Source organism: Heterocephalus glaber, unplaced genomic scaffold (genome assembly GCF_053883595.1).
Source record: "Heterocephalus glaber isolate CG9 unplaced genomic scaffold, H.glaber_assembly_v1.0 deba00001531, whole genome shotgun sequence".
NCBI classification, from domain to species: domain Eukaryota; kingdom Metazoa; phylum Chordata; class Mammalia; order Rodentia; family Bathyergidae; genus Heterocephalus; species Heterocephalus glaber.
Window position 1 is genome coordinate 19,174,384 of NW_028258329.1, and position 20,393 is coordinate 19,194,776.

Consider the following 20,393-nt stretch of genomic DNA (forward strand, 5'->3'; position numbering starts at 1 on the left):
AAAAGGTCTAAAGGAGTAGGGGAAGAGGGAGGGGTAGGGGAAAGTAAAGAAGGGAAAAGAAAAAAGGAAAAAAGGAAAAAATGGAAACAAAGTCGTTGTAAATAGGGAAGGATGGAGGGGGTGAAGGGAAAGCAGGGGAAGGGGGAAAAAATAAGAACCAAGATACATCATTTACAGGTTCAAGATCCCAATGATGAATGTAACTGTATTGTATACCTAAACTGTACCAATAAACTTAATGGAGGAAGATCAACTCAGTGTGTCCTGGGGAGGGGGAGTGCAGTGGATCCCTCTTTAGAGGTGGTCTCTGACCCATCTCCATGCCCATCTCCTGACCCTCCCTCCATAACCCTCCCTTCCTGTCCAGGAACAGGACACACATCTGAGCCCCACACAATTTATTATAGAGGGCGGCCAGCAGCAGGCTCAAAGACAGATGCTCACATGTGCTGAGGCCACAGGGTGTGCTTCTTGAGGCCCAGAATCCACAGGTAGGATAGGTCTGTACCTTCCCTACCTCTGCAGAGTACAGAAAAAACAGTGCTCCCTGAATGAGGCTGGAGGCAGTGCTGGCAGAGCACAACAGTGTGGCTGAATGTGGACCCTATCAGAACAGAGATCAGAGTCCGCTAGGGAGGAGCCGCTGTGTTTGGCATCCCAGCCCCCATCAGCCAAAGCGGCTCTGTTCTCCTTCTCCATGCTGTGATAGTGAGCGTGTGTGCATGAGCCTTGGGGTGGGGCAGCCCCTCACTTTCCGCCCTGATTGGGCTGGATAAGCCCATATTCCACCGCTTTCCCCAGGCAGGCAGCAGCAGCCCTTGTGATGGGGCCCTCCTCGCCCTTAGCCAGCACCAACAGGATCTCCAGCATCTCGCTCTCCATCAGGGTGCTGGCAATCTCCCTCGAGGCCTCCACCATGTTCACCACCACCACGGCCCCCCGGTGCTGCAGCTCCTGGTTGGGGCTCAGAAGCAGGGCCTGCAGGATCTCCAGCCAGTGTGTGGTCTGTGAGAAACGGGACAGGTGTGATCAAGAACATCAGGCTCAATGCTAGTGAACACATCCATTCCCCCTACACCAGGTGGGGGTTCATGGGTGCACAGACACTGACCACTTGGGGGATGCGGCTGCACAGGGAGGGCCGCATGGAGGTGAGCATGGCCAGGCCCCCGGCAGCTGCCCGCTGTAGCAGTTCATCATCCTCTCCACTGTACAGCACCAGCAGCTTCAGCCGGTCACTCCCCTGTGCTTCAAAGAGGTCCTGTACCTGTGCCCCAGTTGGGGAAGAGGACAGTATCAGCTAGACATGAAGCCAAGCCCGAGCACAGCACCCTGTGCACCCCTGCCTGCCACAAGCTCCAGGGTCAACCGCACCTCCTTGCTCAAGGCCAGGTTACACATGCACTCCGTGGCTGCCCGGCGGAGCATCTCGTGCTCCTCGAACATGTAGCTCTCGATCATGGGGACAGCCTTCTCCTTCAGGATCTTCTGTCTTCGGGACAGAGATGGATGTGTCAGCACCGTCAGAGCCTCTGTCCCATACAGTCCCATAGAGCTGAGCCCAAGCCAAGCCCTTGGCAACGCCCAAGGTCCCTCATGCACCAGGCAGGAACTACACTGCTTTCCAGCTTTCGACCAGGGCTGGGAAATAGCACAGACTTGTGCAGAATGGTCACAACTAGGAGATAGGGGACCAGGGTGGTGGCAGGGCATTTGAGCACTTGCCCTGACCAGCGCTTGCAATGTCTTTCTTAATTCTCCCCACAACCTTGCTCTGAAGGTGCAGGGCTGATTGTCTTATTATCTCAAAGGAGGAGAAACAGGCTGCGTAGTGAGCCCTGGTGCCTGGGGTCCTGACTGGGCCCATTGCTAGAGGTCAGGCATCTGAACACAGAACACTTCTACATGCATTTTCTCATTTCATTCTCACCACTATTCTGTGAGGTACATGTCATAATCATCTCATTCACAGAGAGAGAAACTGAGGCACAGCAGTTAAGTAATTTGAGGTTACACACTGGTAGCAAGTGAAGCCAGGATCTGAACTCAGGTGGTATCTCTTGGCCTCATGTGCATGAGGCTCAGAAAAGCCAATTACCACCTGGGCATGGTGGCACAAGCCAGCAATTCTAGCACTCTGGGAGGCTGAGGCAGGAGGATACAAGTTTAAGCCCAGTCTAGGTAGCTCAGTGACTTAAGACTCTGCTTCATTATAAAAAAATTTTTTTGTTTTGTTTTCGTTTTTTTTGGTACCAGGGATCGAACTCAGGTACTTGCCCTTTCGAGGCAGGCAGCAGAGCTACTGAGCTAAATCCCCAGCCCCATAATAAAAAATTTTAAGAAGTACTTGGTACATCATTCCCTAGTAACACACACAAACACACTCACGTGTGCGCATAAGTGCACTCCCACCAATCATCACAGAATGTTTTCCCAACTGTAAATACTCTACTAGGGGTGATCCCAATCCCAGCACCTGGTCAGGCCCCCCACCCCACAGGCCCTCACCGGAGCCTCTCACTGATCCCGGCCAGGTTTGTCAGGGCCATGAGCGCCTCGAAGTTCTGCAGTCCCGAGCGGTCAAGGTGCAGCAGGGAGACAAGGGGCCGGACCACCTCATAGATCTGTGATACACATGCCACCTGTCAGGGCCACTTGACGCACCCCCTAGCCACCGCTCAGGCCGATCCACTCTAAGAGCTGCTCTCTGAGGCTGCCCCTCCCTACCCAGGCTCAGAAAGCCACCCCTTCCTGTTGGTCCCGAGGCCACAGGCCATGAGGACCCAGGCAGGGGACAGAGAAGACAGGCCTGCGGCAAGATGGCACGCACCCGCTCACCAGGGAAGGTCATCTCTGGGTTGGAGGTGATGGTGAACCTGGCGAGGGCTTGGGCAGCCTTGGTCTTCCCCGTGTTGGTGCCTTCCAGGGCCAGTGGGATCAGCGCCTGGAGGAAGGAGTCCTTCAGCACCAGGACGGAGCCAGGGTCCAAGGCCCAAGCCCTGAGCCCTTGCTGTGCCCTCAGCCTTCCTTCTCTCCAGGCTGACAACATCCTCTTAGTTCACCTCACACTGCCCAGGCTCTTGCTGCAACACCCAGATGGGGCCAGATCTGAACCAGGCTGGGCACTAGGCCATGGAGGAAAACAAGCCAGTGAGGACGAGGTATGCTTGGACCTTATGGGCACAGTGAGGGACCCTGGGGAGCCACGTCAGACCTCCTCTGTCTGCAGGAAGATGGTCCCGCTGCTCCCTAACAATGTTTTTCCATGCTCCACCAAGCCCAACCTCTGGCATAGGAGCCAGTGGGTCCTGGATCACAGGCAGGTGATACAGTGTTGCTTACCTTGCCCCCGCCCTGAGCCACCACCACACCTCGGTCCTCCACCTCCTCCACCAGAGCCAGGAAGACCCTATGGGGATACAGCAGGCAGCCAGTGGTAGCCCACGGCTCAGGCCCGGCCTGGCAGGAGTTGGGGGTGCCCTCCCTGGCAGCTCACCTGGAGAGCAGCTCTCGGCAGGATTTGGTCAGCACCGGGCTCTCAGTCTTCACCATGCATGTCATGGCTGACACCACACCAGCTGCCAGCAGCTTCTTCACCCTTGCCCGCACGAAGCTGGGCTTGTCCTAATGAGGGAGGCAGCTCAGGGGGCCTTGTCCCACTAGACTGGGAGAGGGGACCTTTCCCACTGAAGACACTGATGTTCATCGAAGGGAAATGGCCAGCTTCCAGGAAGGCTGCTCTTTGGCAGATGCCCTGGGCCAAAGGTCCCAAGAACAGGGAGACCTGCCTCACCTTGGGGTGCTGCTCAGGCACGTGCTGTTTGGCGTACTTGGCCAGCTCCACCATCTTGGGGTCAGGTTCCTCATAGTCGTAGCTGTTAGTGCAGTTGACTAGGGCCGAGGCCACTGCGAAGAGCACAGATCTCTCCTCAGACTGCCAGGGTAGAGGGGCATTCAGCAGGCCAGGCGGGGCCACAGGAGGACCAGACCCCTGGATCTCCCCAGACCCTGGGACTCAGGGAGCCCGCAGTCTGTAACCCCAGCCCCTCCAGAGAGGTCACCCTTCCTGACACTGCTGGTGCCCACACCCATGGAACAGCTTTCCTTCCTCCTGGGACAGAGTCCCAGGGTGACAGCAGGAACCCAGGAGCTACCTTGCTGAACTGGAAGAGAGCTTTCAGAGCGGCCCCGTCCTCCACAAACTCTTCCTTCACATCGGCGTCAAAGGTAAGGTAAGCCAGGCCCTCCACAGCCCAGCGCTTCGTGCCTGCATCAATCTGGTCATTGCAAAGCCACCTGGGGACATGCAGGGCAGGGGACAGTGTCAGACCTGGGGAGCATCAGGGGAATTAGCACAAAGGGGGGACTCCAGGGCCTGAGCACCCCTCAACACAATGGAAGCAGGTCACATGCCAGGGTCTCAGGGATCTGCCTGGGCATGGGGGGCAGTGAGGAGGGTCCCCCAAGACCCCCTGTCTCTTGAGGGATTGGACAGGTGAGGAGCCACAGCAATGCCACATGACTCACTTCCGACACTGCTTGGCCAGCTTGAGAGTGGAGCCTTCTGCAAACTGCTTCATGCTAAAGTCAGTCCCTCCAGCTGAGCCAAGCTTGCAGAGTCCCTGAAGGAAGGCACAAGACCAGTTGCCAGACTCCTGGGATGGAGGCCTCAGCCCTGGCCTGGGCCTCTTGCATGGCTATCTGGAGGCCACTCACACTAACCAGTACGGCCCACCAGGCACCACTGCAGCATCCAGCAGCATGATCACCTACTGAGTGACCACAGGACAGGATGTCTGGGAGAGAATGACACACTGGCCACTGCCGCATCCTGGGCCCCACCTCTTCCCAATCTTCACTGAGAACTGCTATTTCTTCCTATGTCATAGGAAAAGCCCTTTACAAGTGGAGCCAAGACACCTATGGGGAAAAGACAGGGTCTTCAGGCAGTCAGGCCCTCTGGGACAGAAAAATCAGGAGTCGGCCAGAGGAGGACCAACTTCTATGGGTCCACAGCAGGCTCGTGAAGGGCTGCAGACCCAGTGTCCTCTGTACCTGGCTCACCTCCCTGATTTAACCAGAATCTCTGTGGGAAGAGGAACTAGGCCCAGGCCTCTGGGCCAGATGGGGCATTGAAATCCCCTGATGGGGTCCGCATGGTGGAACACAGCCAGGCTGTCCCCTGCAACCCACCCGGCCCATCTCACCACTAGCGCCCGAATACGGATGCTGTCCTTGTCGCTATGCTTGTACAGGTCCTTCAGCAGTGAGACACCATTGGCAGTGATGAATGAGGCCCGCTTGGCCTTGCCGGCTGCGTGGATCAGCGCCTCCACAGCCACCAGCTGCTCCTCCTCCTGCTCAGAGGCGCACAGGGCAATCACGCTCTCCATGACACCACTCAGCTCCAGGGCCCGGTTGCCAGCGTCACACGGGCCCTGTAGGAGGCAGGAGACTGTCTGGATGGCCCTAAGCTTCCCAGCAAGCCCTTGGCCTTCAAACCAGCTCCTGAGGGACACAGGGTGACAGCAGTTGCACCAAGGCACACATAAAGGGACTCTCCTTCCCTCTCTTCCCTGCCACTGTTCAGGCCAGAAACAGCAAGAAAGCCTGCCACCAGAAAGACTGTGGCAAGCCAGGCATGGTGGCATACACCTGTAATAACAGCACTTAGGAGGCTGAGGCAGGAGGGCTACTGTGAGTTCAAGGCCAGCCTAGACTACATAGTGAGTACAAGGCCAGCCTGAACTGCATACCAAGACCCTCTCATAAAAAACAAAAAGGAAAGACTGTGGCATTTCCACCAGGATGACAGTCATCAATTTTTTTTCTTTTTGTGCGGTCCTGGAGCTTTTACACTGAGCTACATTCCTTGCTGTTTTGAGCCAGGTCTTGCTAAGCTGCCTAGGCAGGACTCCACCTTGAAAGCTTCCTGCTTCAGCCTCCCAGAGTCTGGGATTTCAGGTGTGCACCACAAGTGTGCCTGGTACCAGTTTTCTTTCCACTTCCATTCACTTCCATTCATGCCTTCCCTGGTGACACTCAGTTACTCTCACTCCCACCAGCTGCCGATCCCCTTTCCTGAACTCGTTACGATCTGAGATCGTTCTGTTTGTCTCATAATGTATCACCAGTCATATCCTCCACAACTCCTTAAGGCTGAGGACTGTCACGTGTCCCTCCTGTGTTGGGACAGATACAGGAAGTGTGCCATAAACACAACCTGTGCTGGATGCATTGGTTTCATTAGTAGAAATCAATCTGAGCAAACCTCCCTGTCCTGGTTACTTTGGAACAAGATGTGGGCCAGGCGCAGCGGCACAGGCCTACACCCGTGCTCTCAGCTATGTGGGGGTCCAAAGCAGGGGCTCAAGGCCAGCCTGGCAACACAGCAAGACCCTGTCTCAAAAAAAGAAACAAAGAAACAGGCCTTGGACTGTGTCCAGCCCTCACTAGTGGTCCCCAAAGCTTCTCTCCTTGCTGAAAGCCCGTCATTTCTGTCCCTGCTCTGAGCCCAAACCCTGCTGCTTTAACCTTGGTGATGGGAGGGGGCGGCTGGCCTTACTTGATGTAGTTCTCACAGAGTCGGTAGAAATTCTCCCGCTCGGCATCACACTTCAGGTCATCGAAGAGCTTGCTGAGGAGAATGGAGGCGTTCATGCAGCTGTTCGCTGTCACCTGGAGCTCCCCGGTGGGGTCCTGCAGCGAGCCCCCTACCTGCAGGATCTTTTTCAGACCTGAAAAGGAACCCACTTAGACAGGACACCAGTGCTCAGGCCACAGGGGAAGGGAGGCAGCTTCTGGGGAGATGCACAAAGCAGGACCCTCCTTAGCCAGGAGGCCCCAGAGGTGAGGTGGCATCAAGGTACGCGGGGGAACCTGGCTGGCCTATCCATCACCCGGCGGATGCAGCTATGCCTCGGGGAAGGCTCAGGTGGGAGCCTGTGTGCTGGCCCTGCCACAGCACAGCGCTCTGGACTCTGCCACTTCTGCTCTGCAACAGTAAGGGGAGAACACCTGGGACCCAGAGGGGCACCATGATGACCAAAGATAGGGTGTATAAAGGGACCTGGCATGTGTTCAGGCAGGGTCTCTGCAAGGCTTTGCTTATCTTTTTGTGCAAAACAGAAACATGAATTGATAAGATTAAAATGTGGGGGTTTTTTTTCTGAGTATAGAAAGACTTCAGCTGTGTATGGTGGTACAAGCCTGTGATCCCAGGACTGAGAGGCTAAGGCAGGAGGATCACGGGTTCCAGGCCAGCCTGGGCTACATAACTAAGTGCTACCTCAAAAACCAAACGATCAGGTGTGGTAGTACATGGCAATCTCAGCACTAGGAAAGCTTCCCCACAAGTTCAAGGCCAGCCTGAACTACATAGTAAGACTCTGTCTCAAAAAACAAAACAAAACACGGGCCAGGGATTTAGCTCAGTGGTTCCGATGTCTGCCTCGCAAGCACAAGGTCCTGAGTTTGACCCCCAGTAAAAAAAAAAAAAAAAAAAAATTCAAAAATTAGCTTCACAGTAACTTTTTGGGCCGGGGATTTAGCTTAGTGGTTCCGGCGCCTGCCTCAAAAGCACAAGGTCCCAAGTCCGATCCCCGGTACCAAAAAACAAAAAACAAATAAAACAAAACAAAACAAAACAAAATAAACCACTGTGTTCTCTCTTGCATGCAGCCTGCTCTCACTCTGTAGAGTGTACTGCTTTTCCTGTGTTTACTTGGCCCAAATTCGCTCTGCAGAGCCTGTTTCTTTTCCTACTTTTAATAAAACTTTGCTACCACTGAATAACAAAAACAAAAAAACCCACCAAGATGAGTATGATGGCACAGGACTGTAATCCTATCACTCAGGAGGTTGAGGCAGGAGGATTGCTGAGTTCAAGGCCAACCTGAACTATACAGCGAGACCCTGGCTCAAAAAGACAAACCAACCAAAAAAGACTTCAGGCCCACAAAGCTAATCTAACCTCTCCATTAACCTCATAGGCCTGCTTGATGTACGTGCATTTGTACATACATGTTTGCACAGATACAACTGAAGCTTGAGTTCCCTGAGACCACTACACAAACCACACAAGACACATGCTCAATCACCACTTTTCTTATCACTCCTAGGGACACACAGGCCTCAGCCACCCAAGCAAGCTTCTGTAAGATGTATCACCTACCTTGGTCAATGACCCAGAGGGTGAGGTTGTTGTCAGGGTCCTTAGGAGACTTTCGGGGCACTGTTTTGATCAGGAGGGTCAGGGCATTGTCTCGGCCCTGGCCAGAGACGCCCACCTCAGTCAGCAGCTCCAGGAGGTTACTGATGAGGACCTTCAGCTCCCGGCCAGGCTCTAGCAACAAGAACACATGCATGGTCAGCGAGACCCTGGGTTCACTCTCAGCAGCCCCCACCCCAAAAAAGGACATTACTGGGCTCCACAGTAACTGGGCCCTGTGACCGTTGACTCTCCCACCAAGTTAAGGTGACCCAGGGAAGGGGTCCCTGCATGCTGGGCTCTGGGTTGAGCTCCGGCATGCCCCACAGGCACCCTGGCTGCTTAGACTCTAGAGTAAAATCTGGACAACTTGCACCTGCAAGTCTGGTCCCAAAAGAACTGGTCTGGCTGGTCAGGCCCTGTCCCCTCTGTGACAGAGGCCTCCACAGAGCCCAAGCCCTGCCTCCACTCACCCACAATGATGGCGCCCTCTTTGCCTCGGAAGGCCTTCTTAACGCCTTCCCTGAGGGCATCAAACATCACCTGCAGCAGGTGGCAGGCAGCCAGGGACACGGCCTGGTTTTCCACGCCCAGGATGGACACCACATGCCGAGTTCCCAGCATGCTCAGGGTCGCCACTGTCTATGGAAGAGAAGTGGACAGCCTCAGGTCGGCAAAGAGCAGCTGCAGAGATTGCTGCCTTGGAACTGGGGAGTGTGGCCCAAAGGAGGGACAACACCTGGCAGGAAGGACCAGTGCCCAGGGAAAAAACACAGGCTGTCTGATGGCATGGCCTGGCATCATGACAGGATGGTTTTGTTGGAAAGGCTTCCTGAAGAACACAGTCCAGAACCAGAGGAGACAGGGACCATTCTGGCCCTAGGAGCAGCTGCTTTGGCTCATGTCTCCCAAAGGAGACACGGAAAGCTGACCCCGAGCCCCAAGGACACCTAGTTCTTCCCCAATTCCAGTCCGGAAGTCCAACCCCACCTGGGGATGTGGACATGCATAGGATGAGCCTGCAAGGCCCCTATCTCGTTTCTACACTCAGAAAGACTATGCGGGGAGGTAACAGAACGTAAACAGCTTGGCCCAGAAATACACCCTGTGCTTGGCCTAAACACACTGCACCGAGTACTTCCCATTCCAATCCTGAGCCAGAATCATAGGCTCCTCTAAAAGCGCCAAAGGGTCAAGTTTCTGTTCCCTGGATCAAGTCACTCAGGTGAGAGCTGGGGATATGGATTTCGCCACAGTGGCCCAGGAATAGGACTGTCCTTGCCAGAGAGCATAGTCTGTGCTGAGAATCAGGTCACTATCTTAATGGTAAAGATACCATGGGACCTCTAAGCACATCATCAGCTGAGGAAAAGCCAGGCTGATCTAAAGACACAGCCAGGACAGGTGCCTTTCTGAGCACCACAATGTGAACACCAATCGAATCAGCAAGCCTGTGTCTGGGAGCTGGCTGCAGGAAAGCAGTGCTCAGTGCTGGAAGGCTGTTTTTGACCTTCCTGGCCCTACTCCATCCTGACTCATGTTGGCCTTTTTGGTGCCCTTTTTCTTTTTCCTCTCCTGCCTCCTACCCTCTGCCTTAAGTTCTTTTTGGAATAAGGAGAAGGGTAGAAACCCAGACGGATGGATAGGTGGATGGATGGACACTTGGATCTCTGCCCCACCTACCCGAGACTGGTGCTCAGAGCAAATGCCGGCCAGCGTTCGCAAGGCAGCCAGCATAAGGTCCGTCTCTCCCGTGTCCAGCAGGCGCTGCAAGAGCTGAACCCCATTGTTTCGGAAGATCTTCTCAGCTCCAGCATCTTCCCTCGCCAGCACCACCAGGTTCTGAGAAGCCTGTGTTAGAGGAAGCACACTGTGACAGTGACTTTGCCCGCAGCACAGGACAGAGCAAGCAGAAGCTCTGGGCTTCACAGCTGCCACTTAGCGACTGGGTGACACTGGCCATAAAGCTAACTAAACTTCAGCTTCTTACACAGAAGGAAGAACCTGCTCTCAGGGCTGACAGCGACAGTAAATGGGTCCTCAAGAACTGAGTCCCCGGCAGAGGCTGAAGGGCAGGGTAGTGCCCAGTCACCTCTGTACACCCAGCTCTGGCACAGGCCCTGGCCAGCAGGGCACTCTGTAAATGGGTCCCCTTTCCCGGTTCACACCAGGGCCTCAGGCCCTCAGAGGCCCATGAAGGACATGTGATTCAAGGATCCATGGGCAGCAGCTAGGCTAGCAAGTGTCTGAGGCCCACACTGGTGAATGAGGGCTAGGATGACAGCTGTGGTGTGGGCTCGGCCCACCAGCATAGGCCAGGGATGTACCTTCTGCTTCTTCTCAGTGCCTTTCTCTTCTGGGTCCAATAGTATCTGGAACATCTGCTCCACCTTGGCATCTGTTGAGGACATGTATCGCACCTACAACAAGCCAGCAAGAAGCAGAAGAAATTACTGCTCCTGGCCAAAGACACTGTGTCCCAGCTTGTTCTCCATGGCTCCCATCTCTGGGTGGCAGGGAGGAAGGCTGGGCCCAGGCCCAGCACCATGCCATGCCAGGCAGGAACAGACCGCTAAGGGCTTCCCCTAACTTCCCGTGGCCATTTTTGTCTCTGACCTACTTCCTGCTTGCATACCAGGACATCACTGATGCTTCAGGCAGTGCCATACAGGAACATGTATGTCATGGCAGTTTTGTGTGTTCCCACAGCACTGAACTCGGAGTTTGTTTATGTCTTACAGGGAGCTGCTAACATTCCCTTGGGCTCCAGAATTCTTTTTTTTTTGCTTTTTTTGAGACAAGGTCTCGCTATGCAGTTAAGGATGGTTTTGAACTTGTATGTAGCCAAATCTGGCCTTGAACGCATGGTGATTCTTCTGCCTCAGCTTCCCAAGTACTGGGATTACAGATGTGTACCACCACTGCCAGCCAGAATTCTCTTAGATCATCCTACACCCACTCCCATCCCCTCCCAGAGTCCTGGACACAAACAGTGACATAAGCCCATCATGTACCATTTTCTCTTCCCCCATTGCATCCATGGCAGACATGACTAATTGATCACAGCACGGTCCCCTGCTAAGCCTGGAAAATCTGCTTCCTAACCCTTCTCAATAGCACTCTAGGCAGCTGCTGCCATTCAGAGTTGGTACTGAGAAGAAAGCTATTTGCTTACCAGGGACTCAAACTTTCAATCAACTTTCACAGTTGTTTCCACTGTGACAATGTTTTAACTAGCCAAATTATTATTTCATTAACATTATTATTTGCTTAATTCAAGCTTGGTCATAGGCTCATGATGGTCTTTCAATTCATTTTTATAAATCAATTTAAAAATAAATCTACTACAATAGAGGGGTGGGGTGGCACAAAACTGTAACCCTTACTATTTGGGAGGCTGCGGCAGGAGGATCACAAGTTTGAGGGTAGCCTGGGTAACTTTGCAAGACCCTACCTCAAATAAAAGACAAAAAAAAATAAAAAAGGAGCCAGGCTTGGTAGCACAGGCCTATAATCTCAGCACTCTCGGAGGCTGAGGCAGAAGGATTTAAGCCTACTGGGAAATTTACTGAAAACTTGTCTCAAAATAAAAAGAGCTGAAGATGTAGCTCAGTGTGAAGGCCCAGGTTTCAATCTCTACAAATCAAAATCTCCTTTGGAAAGAAGGCTCAATCCCATTCTTTTCCCTAAGGGTCATAATGTTATTATTTTGATGTATAAATTTCAAAATACTTTTTATTGTATTTACATGTATTTACCCAAGCATACCCACAAAAACAGTATTTTGGGGGTATGCATATGGGAGATCATTCCACCATAAATAACATCCCACTTATGTGCTATTGTATATCTCGCTTTTCTTTCACTCAACTAGTATCAGAGAGCTTTCTATGCAAATACACGTGGACCTACCTCTTCTTATCAACTATAACATAGGAGACTATAATAAGGACATGGCCCAGTTTGCTTAGCAGTTTTCCTATTACTGACATGTAGGCAAGTTCCAAGTTTTCCTTACTGTAAACAAGGCTGGAATAAGCATGCACATGCCTACTCATGCACATGAATAAAGTTTCCTGAAAGATAACAGCAAGAAGTAAACATACTGGGTCATAGGTATGTTCATTCAAAATTTTAATAGAGGGGTTGGGGCTATACCTCAGCGGCAGAGCACTTTCCTAACGTAAACCTCTGGGTTCATCCACAGCAAATAAACAGATATATAACCACAGTAATAGAAATGCTCCAGAGGAGCGGTACCAATTTACACCCACCCCAGCATTCATGACCGTCCATGTCCTCCAACTTCACCACTGAAGTGTACGCCTCTCCTCACAAAGTGTACAAACTTTACATGTTTGCCAAACAGACAAAAAACAGTACCACAGTGTTTTTTAAATTTGCTTTCTCTAACTACTGGCAAAATTGAGCATCATTCTATGCTCACTGGCATCAGCAGCTACTCTCCCTATCGCTGCACCTACCCCGGACCCAGATCCCTTCACCACAGGTCAGTGACTGATCGCTCTTAGGCTCCACGTACCTTCTCCTGAATCTGGCCCCCAATGCTCCGCAGGGCCTCCTGGAAAACTTTGTTCTTGGGCTCCAGGCTCACACATCTCTGCAGGTCAAGGACAGCCTGGTCCAGGCGGCCCAGCTTCTCTAGGGCTTGACTCCGCCGGTAAAGTGCTTTGATATCGCCACCATCCTTGTCAATGGCTGAGCACAAACAGGAGCTCTGTCAGCGCCCAAGAAGCCACTGTCTCCAGGAAAGGGCAGTAGGGAAAGATCTCGAGGGCCAGAGAAAGGTGGGGAGACGGAAGGGGGGCTTGGTACTTCAGCCTCAAAAGGTGAGGACAGCTGCAAAAAAGGAAATGCCCAAAAAAGTGGGAAAGAAAGCAAGCAGGCATGCTTCAGAGCAAAGGAAGAAGATGGAGCAGTGGTCCCAGAATCCCTGCCCACCACAGAACCCCACCCACGGCTGCACACCAGGGCCCATTCCCCTACCTTTAGATGCCTCTGTTTCTGCTTTCTCATACTCTTCCTGTAAGAGCAAGATCAGGAGCCTGAGACGAGTCATCTCCCTTCCCAGCCACTAACCGGCAGCAGGAGGACTTGCTCCAGTCACCCGATGCCCCTCCACCCTGAGGCCCAGAGACAACAGCAACCGTGAGTGGCCTGGGGAAGTGATTGTCCAGCCGGCCGGGTAGGCAGAAGGACAGTAGCCCCAGCCCTCACCAGCTTGAGGTGGCAGGCGGCCCGGTTCCGGTGCAGGGCGGCCTGGTCCTGGGGCGTGGCGCCCAGACCCAGGGCCTGGGTGTAGGCCGTCAGGGCGCCCTCGAAGTCTCCGCATTTGAACAGCTCGTTGCCCTCCTTGCGCAGCTGCTCCCCGGAGCTGGCCTGTGGGGAAGGGGAGGGAACGTCAGGTGGGCTCAGGACGGCGCAGGGGAGCTACTAGGGGAAGAGAGGATGAGTTCCGCGGAAGGCTAGGGATGGGGCTGAGGGCAGCCTGGGAATGGACAGGCAGATGCGAAGGGGTGAAGGACAGGAGGCTGAGTACAGATCGCCCGAACGGCGAGCTAGGGCTCAGGGGTGCGGGGACCACTCACAGTCATCACGGCGCTGAAATCCCAGGCCCGCGCAGGCGCAGCGTCTACGGAGGAAGCGGCACTGGGCGGGGGAAACGCACACGGGATGCTACGCCCCTTTTGCGTCAGAGTGGGGTGGGGGGGAACAGAGAAGGGGTGGAGCCAAAGGGATAGAGGCCAGGGTCCGCAGGCGCAGAGGCGTCCCTGGCGCGCCTAGTCTATTCCCGCCGGGACCTGCAGGGGGCGCGCGGTGGAGGACGAAGGGCGAGGCCCGCGGCCACTGCAGCTTCGGCCCTGCCAGCGACAGCGGTAGAAGTGCACGAAGTCCGCAATCACCAGGGCCACCACCAGCAGGCTGTAGAGGCCCAGCGCTAGGAGAGAGCCTGGGCCTCTGTGAAAGAGAGGAGGGAGAGTATCGGGATCGTGCAAAAGTGCAGGACCCTAGTCCTGGGTAAATGCAGGACCCTAGTCCTGGGTAAATGCAGATTTTCACGCACGCAATTGCAAACAAATGTAGGAGCTCCCGGATAACCTTAGCGGCCCACTATACTGTGTATAACCCACGGAGTACTTGATTCTCAGTGTTGCCACCAAGACCCTCCTCTGAGCCCCCAACACATACCACAGGGCTCCCTGTTATCTGCCCGCTTTCACAGACTCCTGACACACAACCCCCCGCGCAACTAAAGAGTGCAATATCCACCCTGTACTGGAGATTGAACCCAGGGCCTTCACACTGAACTACATCCCCAGCCCGTTTTTGGGTTTTTTTGTTTTGTTTTGTTTGAACTGGGGATCGAACTCGGGTCCTTGCGCTTGCATAGCAGGCGGCGAAACCACTGAGCTAAATCCCCGGGACCCCCCCCCCAGCCCTTTTTAATTTTTTATTTTACTTATTTATTTGGTACTGGGGATCGAACTGGGCACCTTGCGCTTTCGAGGCAAGCAGCAGAACCACTGAGCTAAATCCCCGGCCCTCTTATTTTTTATTTTGAGACAGGGTCTCGGCTAAGTCGCTAAGTTGCCCAGGCTGGACTCGAATGTGTGATCCTCCTGCCTCAGCCTTCCAGAGTGCTGGGAATACAGGCGTGTGCCACCATGTCCGGCTGCCTTCACATTTTTTTGTGATCACGGTTTATGTGATTTTTTTCCCCTTTGCTCTCTGACCCTCCACAAATCTGTAAGCTACAAGCCTCCCGTCCCAGAATTTAGGAACAGAGCCAAAGATACTGGACCGCCCTGGCAGTGTCCGGGGCTGGAGCTCTTACCTGAGGACGCGTAGGGGCGGAACAGCCGATAGGTTGACCTGATACAGGGCCTCAAATTCTGGGCGGGTGCAGCAGGAGCCCCTTGCAGCCTCCAGGTGGCAGCAGTAGGCCTCCTCCCGAGAATCAGAGAGGCGAGGACAGAAGAAACCAGGATGGTGGTGGCCATCGGCATCCCGGGAGGCCTGGCACAAGTAGGGGTGGTGGATCAGCGCTGAAGAGAGAGGCGAGAGGGCTGGAGACGAGCAGGCGGCGTCTGCCCATACCCCACTACACTCAGTCGGGAGAGGAAAAGGGATCGGCCCTCGGGAAGAGAAGGGCAGCTCCCTCCCCGCTCTGGGAGCAGCCTACAAGGGGAGGGAGGGGCTGTACCTGAGCGAGAGGTGGGCTGGGCCAGGGTTCTCCAGTTGAACAGCAGCAGCAGCCCCAAGGACAGGCCTGTCAGCGAGGGCCCCGGCCTCCTCCTTTGGGAGCCCATGAGAGTCACCTGCACCTCAACCCTGGTCCTAGGAACCCCGACATCTCTCTGTCTAAACCATAGCTACAGAAAGTAAGAAATTAAAAATCAAAGAGGCTTCTCAGGCACCATTAACACAAACCCGAGGCTTTTCTACCATGGGCTTCTAGAGAAACATAAGCGACTCCATGGCTGTCATCTGCTGGAAGATGTAGGGCCTGTGGCTTCCATCTGTCCAGGGTTTTCTGAGCTGAAGGGGAGAAGGCTCAGAGGACTAGAGGAGGGTATGAGGGATGAGAGAGGAGTCGAGCCATCAGCCTGAAGATCAGACAAGCACGCAGAAGCAAACATGTTGCTCTCTAACCACTCTAATTTCTAGGCTGCAGTGAAGCCCTGGGAATCCTGACAATTCCATTTGAGGCCCCAGAGACCTCAGTTCCAGCCATGGGACTTCCCTCCCTAACCACGAAACATAACAACCACGAAGCCCAGCTGAAAACCAAGGGCTTTCTTTTTTGGTTTTTGCTCTATGAAACTTCCCTGTAAAGTGGGGTCCTAGGCTACCCAGTTGACATGCCTCCTGCCTCTCAGGAGCTATCCTCCCAATAAATATTTCCCACTCTTAGCCTCTGTTGTTTCTAGAATTCATCAGACCTCTAACAGGTTGGGAATTATATTTCCCTTTTATCATTTGGAGGTCCTATTTCATCTCCTATATTGTCCCTGTATCACAATGACTGGTGATTCTAGGCATCAGTCCAGGGAGTCTGGAACTGGATCCTGTAAAAGTTGATTGTTGGATGGATATCCCTGCAAATCCTGAAAATTACTTCAGTTACTCTGGGTGTGATTGGTCTTGAAGGACAATGGGACAGGCTAGGTGAGTTTAGGGCCAAGAAATCAATGCATTCCTAGTTTTTAGACAGAGACTCCTTAAGTGATGAACATACCTACATGCAGAGCTGAGCAGGGAGCTGACCCCAAATTATAAGGTAATAAAGGAGACAGATACAAAGAGGAAGGCAGAGTTGGGCATGGTGGCACAGGCCTGTAGTCCCAGCACTTGGGATTACTTCAAGTTCAAGGCCAGTCTGGATTGTATGGTGAATTCAGGGGCAAACTGGAATACATAGCAAGACCTTGTCTCAAAATTAAATTAAATTAAATTAAATTAAATTTAAAAAGAAGGCAGAGATGCTAAGCTTCATCCTACTTTTAGTTACCCATTGGGTATCTGCAGATGGGTCTTACAAAGGAAGCCCTTTGGGGGATCCCGCCCGGTCTCTTATCGCTCTTATCTCATGGCTGCCATTCTTAAAGCAGGGAATTTCCCCAGAAGGCCCAAGGCCACCAGCCAGCAGAGTTGTTATTCCAGTGTTTACCCAAGCCAGACAACGAGGTGCTCCCAGAACAGCAGGGAGGAGACTCATCACCCCAGGGGCCCCCAGCCGGTTCATGGGGACTGAAGCCGGAGATCCTTACAGCACGAGAAAGCAATGTAAATTTTGTCCTATGTAAATTTTGTCCTAACGCTAAGAACAACGACATCCCGTGGGGAAACATCGCTGCTGCCTGGGAGCCTGAATCTGAAGCAGTTAGGCAATGTCCCAGGTCAAGACTCATTTTTGCAAAATTCAGGACCTATGGGCCGCCGGGGATTTAGTTCAGTGGTTCCACCGCCTACCTTGCAAGCGCAAGGACCTGAGTTCAATCCTCGGTACCAAAAAAACAAAACAAAAATTCAGGCCCTACGATCTCCTAGCCCCACAGTAGTAGGGCCCGCAGTTGCAGGGATAACTATTTTTAGAGCACTTTGAAAGTTTTCGCTGCATTGACAGGTTGAAGATTGTCTTTTCCTCCTGGGAGTGTTCTTTATCCATGTAGACCCTATAGTCCCCTGTGCCTTTCAGCCCTGAATGTGCCTTTCAGCGCAGCTCTTGGAGGCTGCAGACTTCGCAGCTCGAAAGCACCGACCGCAGAGGCGGAAGGATCCCGAAGGAACCCCCTACGTCAACCACCCCATCGATGGACACGCACTGTGAGGCCACTGGCCGATTTCTTGTTTGTCCCTGCCGCTCTCCAAGACCGTGGGCTCCCAGAGAGCCAGGCTGAACAAGGGCCTGCGGTACTGCAGGATCTCCCTACACCAGTTTTCTCTGTGCCTAGGACCTCAGCCAGGAGAGGGACTCTTCAGTTGCAGCAACCCTCGGGCCTCCGGCGTGCCAGGGGGCGCTGCAGGAGCTCTGCCCAGCATCACCGGCTTCTGCCCTCCGCGACACCCGCGCTATGGACTCAGAGGTCGCGCAGCTCTTAGAGGCTGCAGACTTTGCGGCTCGAAAGCACCGACAGCAGAGGCGGAAGGATCCCGAAGGAACCCCCTACATCAACCACCCCATCGGTGGGCCCGCTGGCCCCGCTGGCCCGGGAGCCCTGGCGTCTGAGGGGTGGTGGGGACTGGGAAGGGACGGCGGAGGCACGCACCTCACTGAGCATCTCGTTTGTTCCAAGCTTTGCGTCAGACACAGATCATTAGGTGTGCCGTTTAACGACAACCCAGGGAGGGTAGGCATGATTGTACTCTTGGCACAGTTGGCTGAGGGAGAGGGTAATGGACTTACAGGGTCACCCAGTTAGTGAGGGGCCGCATCCACAATATTGCGTCTTCCTCCCGTCTGACTTGCTGCTTTGCCCCGCCAGGTGTGGCTCGGATCCTGACCCACGAGGCAGGAATCACTGACATTGTGGTGTTACAGGTAACTTTACCCCTTGGCTACCAGGAAGCTCGGGTGGGAGTCCCGTTGCTGCACCCCTCCACTGGCATCACAGGGGTCACTGGGAGCTTGTCTCCAGGCGGCTCTGCTCCACGACACCGTGGAAGACACAGACACCACCCTGGATGAGGTGGAGCTGCACTTTGGAACCCAGGTACGGAGATTGGTGGAGGAGGTGACTGATGACAAAACTCTGCCCAAGCTGGAGAGGAAGCGGCAGCAGGTGGAGCAGGCGCCACGCAGCAGCCCAGGTGCCAAGCTGGTGAAGCTGGCAGACAAGCTGTACAATCTGAGGGACCTGAACCGTTGCACCCCGGCCGGTACGCTTCCCACTGGCTCTGAGGGATGGGAAGGGGTTGTCTCCCATCTGCAGATGGGTTGGTCAGTTCTCCCAAAAAAGGCCTGGGCATGCGTAATTCCCCAAAAGAATCCTAAAATGGGCTTTTGGGGGGGCAGGCCAATAAAATATTGCAACTTTTGTTTAAAACAAAACACAACTTGGGCTGGGGATTTAGCTCAGTGGCACCACACCTGCCTTGCAAGTGCAAGGTTCTGAGTTTGATCCCTGGTACCAAAAAAACAAAACAAAACCCCAAAACAAAAAAAACTTTTAAAAACACAACTTGCAAACTGTGGGACAACAGGCAGAGCCCTTTCAGGGGCATCATTTATTTACATCAAGTTTAACACTGTTAGCAGTTCAGAGACAACAGAGTAAGAATTAAATTAGGAAAACAAAACAACTGAAAATATATTACAATAACAATAAAGAGCAAATATCTGACAAGACCGGTAGTGGGATCCATGACTGACATAGTTAAATCCCATATCACCTCACTGTCCTTCGTCCCCTTAGCAATGCATGTGGTGCCCTATACTCCCAATGCCGCATACACCTTTGCTATAAACATTGAGTTTTTGGCCGGGGATTTAGCTCAATGGTTTCACCACCTGCTGCGCAAGCGCAAGGACCGGAGTTCGATCCCCAGTACCAAAAAAAAAAAACATTGAGTTTTAAGAAATTTGAATTGGCATGTTTTAGGACAAAGTTCTGTTAATCATCATGAAGTGTACAAACTTACTTTTACCAAGCACAAAATTGGAGTTTCTTCACTGAGAGTCATTACAGAATCTTTCCTAAGGCTAACACAATAGCTGGGCCAATGGAAGTTTACAGGACAGATCATCCCATCGGGAGCTCATGGGCCTGCACCAAGCCCTCCAGCAAGGGGTAAAAGCCCACGCTGTCCCTGACACCCCATGAGCAGGCTTCTCCCTACTCTTTCGCAGGATGGTCTGAACATCGTGTCCAGGAGTACTTCGAGTGGGCAGCACAGGTGGTGAAGGGGCTTCAGGGAACCAACCAGCAGCTGGAAGAGGCTCTAAAGCAGCTGTTTAAGGAGCGTGGGCTGACAATCTGAGCAGTGCCTGGAGCCACCTGGAGGCTTGGACTCCAATCTCACCCAGCCCCCACCCCCCATTCATGCTCCAGTTCTTTGGGGCCTCCTGACTGCCCTCCCTCTCTCCTTTACTCAGCCCACATGCCAAAGGTTAAAGCCATGAGCATTTTCTCTGAAGAGAACCAACAAAGCTGAGCCCTGGATGTGGGGATCAGGTGTACCCCATCCATTTCGACTTCCCATCTGTTTGCTATTTTGCATGGTGGGCTCTCTAGCCCCTCAGGGACTTTCCTTGTATAAACATTGGTTTATAAGTCGTTATGGAAAATAAAGCATTTTGGGTAAAAGGTTTAAATTGCCTCTACTCCTCCTTCTCCAGCCTCCTGAATGGGGGACTGATATGCGGGTTGCCTGTTGTCCCTAAGCAAGGTATGATGCTAATTGTGTACCTCAACCCCTCCAAGCCTGGCTTCCTCAGCAGTGAGGTGGATCGTGTAATTATCAGGGTTAGATTATAGGACATTTCAGAAGGAGCCTGACATGGGGACGCTCATGAAGGGGTCCTCATTAGGATAGCTGGGAGGAATGAGAGCTGCGTCCCTGGCTGGACACTGGAGAGACCCCAGAAGTCACTTGGTAAGGCCTGTGGAGGACTTCCGGCCCCAGAAACTCGGTGATTGGCAGCTTCCCTCTGCGCTCTGGG

At 53.3% G+C, this 20,393-nt stretch overlaps 3 protein-coding genes across 9 annotated transcripts; 1 reads left to right on the top strand and 2 right to left on the bottom strand.

Moving 5' to 3' along the window:
• Positions 1-383: 383 nt before the first annotated feature.
• Unc45a (unc-45 myosin chaperone A) lies at positions 384-14,000 on the bottom strand. 2 transcript variants are annotated; one of them, XM_004852802.4, is made up of 20 exons: positions 13,819-14,000; positions 13,448-13,609; positions 13,217-13,253; positions 12,753-12,928; positions 10,537-10,629; positions 9,893-10,060; positions 8,683-8,851; positions 8,174-8,344; positions 6,566-6,737; positions 5,208-5,508; positions 4,528-4,622; positions 4,155-4,296; positions 3,794-3,934; positions 3,497-3,624; positions 3,343-3,409; positions 2,831-2,944; positions 2,509-2,624; positions 1,375-1,492; positions 1,112-1,267; positions 384-1,005 (listed from the first exon to the last, which is right to left on the bottom strand). In XM_004852802.4, the coding sequence occupies exons 1-20, from the start codon at positions 13,822-13,824 to the stop codon at positions 748-750; spliced, it is 2,790 nt and encodes a 929-aa protein (XP_004852859.1). In that variant the 5' UTR covers positions 13,825-14,000; the 3' UTR covers positions 384-747. The 2 variants fall into 2 exon arrangements, with proteins under 2 accessions (XP_004852859.1, XP_021120490.1); XM_021264831.2 differs by having other exon boundaries at positions 12,753-13,069; positions 13,819-13,836.
• Positions 14,001-14,010: 10 nt separating this feature from the next.
• Positions 14,011-17,513, bottom strand: LOC147824888 (protein shisa-like-1). Its single transcript, XM_087188422.1, has 3 exons — positions 15,435-17,513; positions 15,066-15,276; positions 14,011-14,188 (listed from the first exon to the last, which is right to left on the bottom strand). Exons 1-3 carry the CDS (start codon positions 15,538-15,540, stop codon positions 14,011-14,013), a joined length of 495 nt encoding a protein of 164 aa, XP_087044548.1. The 5' UTR covers positions 15,541-17,513.
• A 155-nt stretch (positions 17,514-17,668) lies between these two features.
• Hddc3 (HD domain containing 3) lies at positions 17,669-20,045 on the top strand. Of its 6 annotated transcripts, none has more exons than XM_087188418.1 (4): positions 17,669-18,052; positions 18,217-18,272; positions 18,445-18,610; positions 19,581-20,045. In XM_087188418.1, the coding sequence occupies exons 1-4, from the start codon at positions 17,806-17,808 to the stop codon at positions 19,709-19,711; spliced, it is 600 nt and encodes a 199-aa protein (XP_087044544.1). In that variant the 5' UTR covers positions 17,669-17,805; the 3' UTR covers positions 19,712-20,045. The 6 variants fall into 6 exon arrangements, with proteins under 6 accessions (XP_087044544.1, XP_004852862.1, XP_004852860.1 ...); XM_004852805.3 differs by having other exon boundaries at positions 18,493-18,610; XM_004852803.3 differs by having other exon boundaries at positions 17,695-18,052; positions 18,370-18,610.
• The last annotated feature ends 348 nt before the right edge of the window (positions 20,046-20,393 follow it).

What these genes read in the sequence shown, in the direction of transcription:
- Unc45a (XM_004852802.4), bottom strand. An exon ending in CCTCTGGGTCATTGACCAAG is followed by an intron (nt 6,738 to 8,173) that starts GTAGGTGATACA and finishes GTTCCTTTTCAG; the next exon opens with GTCTGAAAAAGATCCTGCAG. An exon ending in GCAGCCGCATCCCCCAAGTG is followed by an intron (nt 1,006 to 1,111) that starts GTCAGTGTCTGT and finishes CGTTTCTCACAG; the next exon opens with ACCACACACTGGCTGGAGAT.
- LOC147824888 (XM_087188422.1), bottom strand. Translation starts at nt 15,540, where the DNA reads ATGGGCTCCCAAAGGAGGAGGCCGGGGCCCTCGCTGACAGGCCTGTCC. An exon ending in CCAGCCCACCTCTCGCTCAG is followed by an intron (nt 15,277 to 15,434) that starts GTACAGCCCCTC and finishes CTCTCTCTTCAG; the next exon opens with CGCTGATCCACCACCCCTAC. An exon ending in CCGCCCCTACGCGTCCTCAG is followed by an intron (nt 14,189 to 15,065) that starts GTAAGAGCTCCA and finishes TCTCTTTCACAG; the next exon opens with AGGCCCAGGCTCTCTCCTAG.
- Hddc3 (XM_004852803.3), top strand. Translation starts at nt 17,806, where the DNA reads ATGGACTCAGAGGTCGCGCAGCTCTTAGAGGCTGCAGACTTTGCGGCT. An exon ending in CTGACATTGTGGTGTTACAG is followed by an intron (nt 18,273 to 18,369) that starts GTAACTTTACCC and finishes GCTTGTCTCCAG; the next exon opens with GCGGCTCTGCTCCACGACAC. An exon ending in GAACCGTTGCACCCCGGCCG is followed by an intron (nt 18,611 to 19,580) that starts GTACGCTTCCCA and finishes ACTCTTTCGCAG; the next exon opens with GATGGTCTGAACATCGTGTC.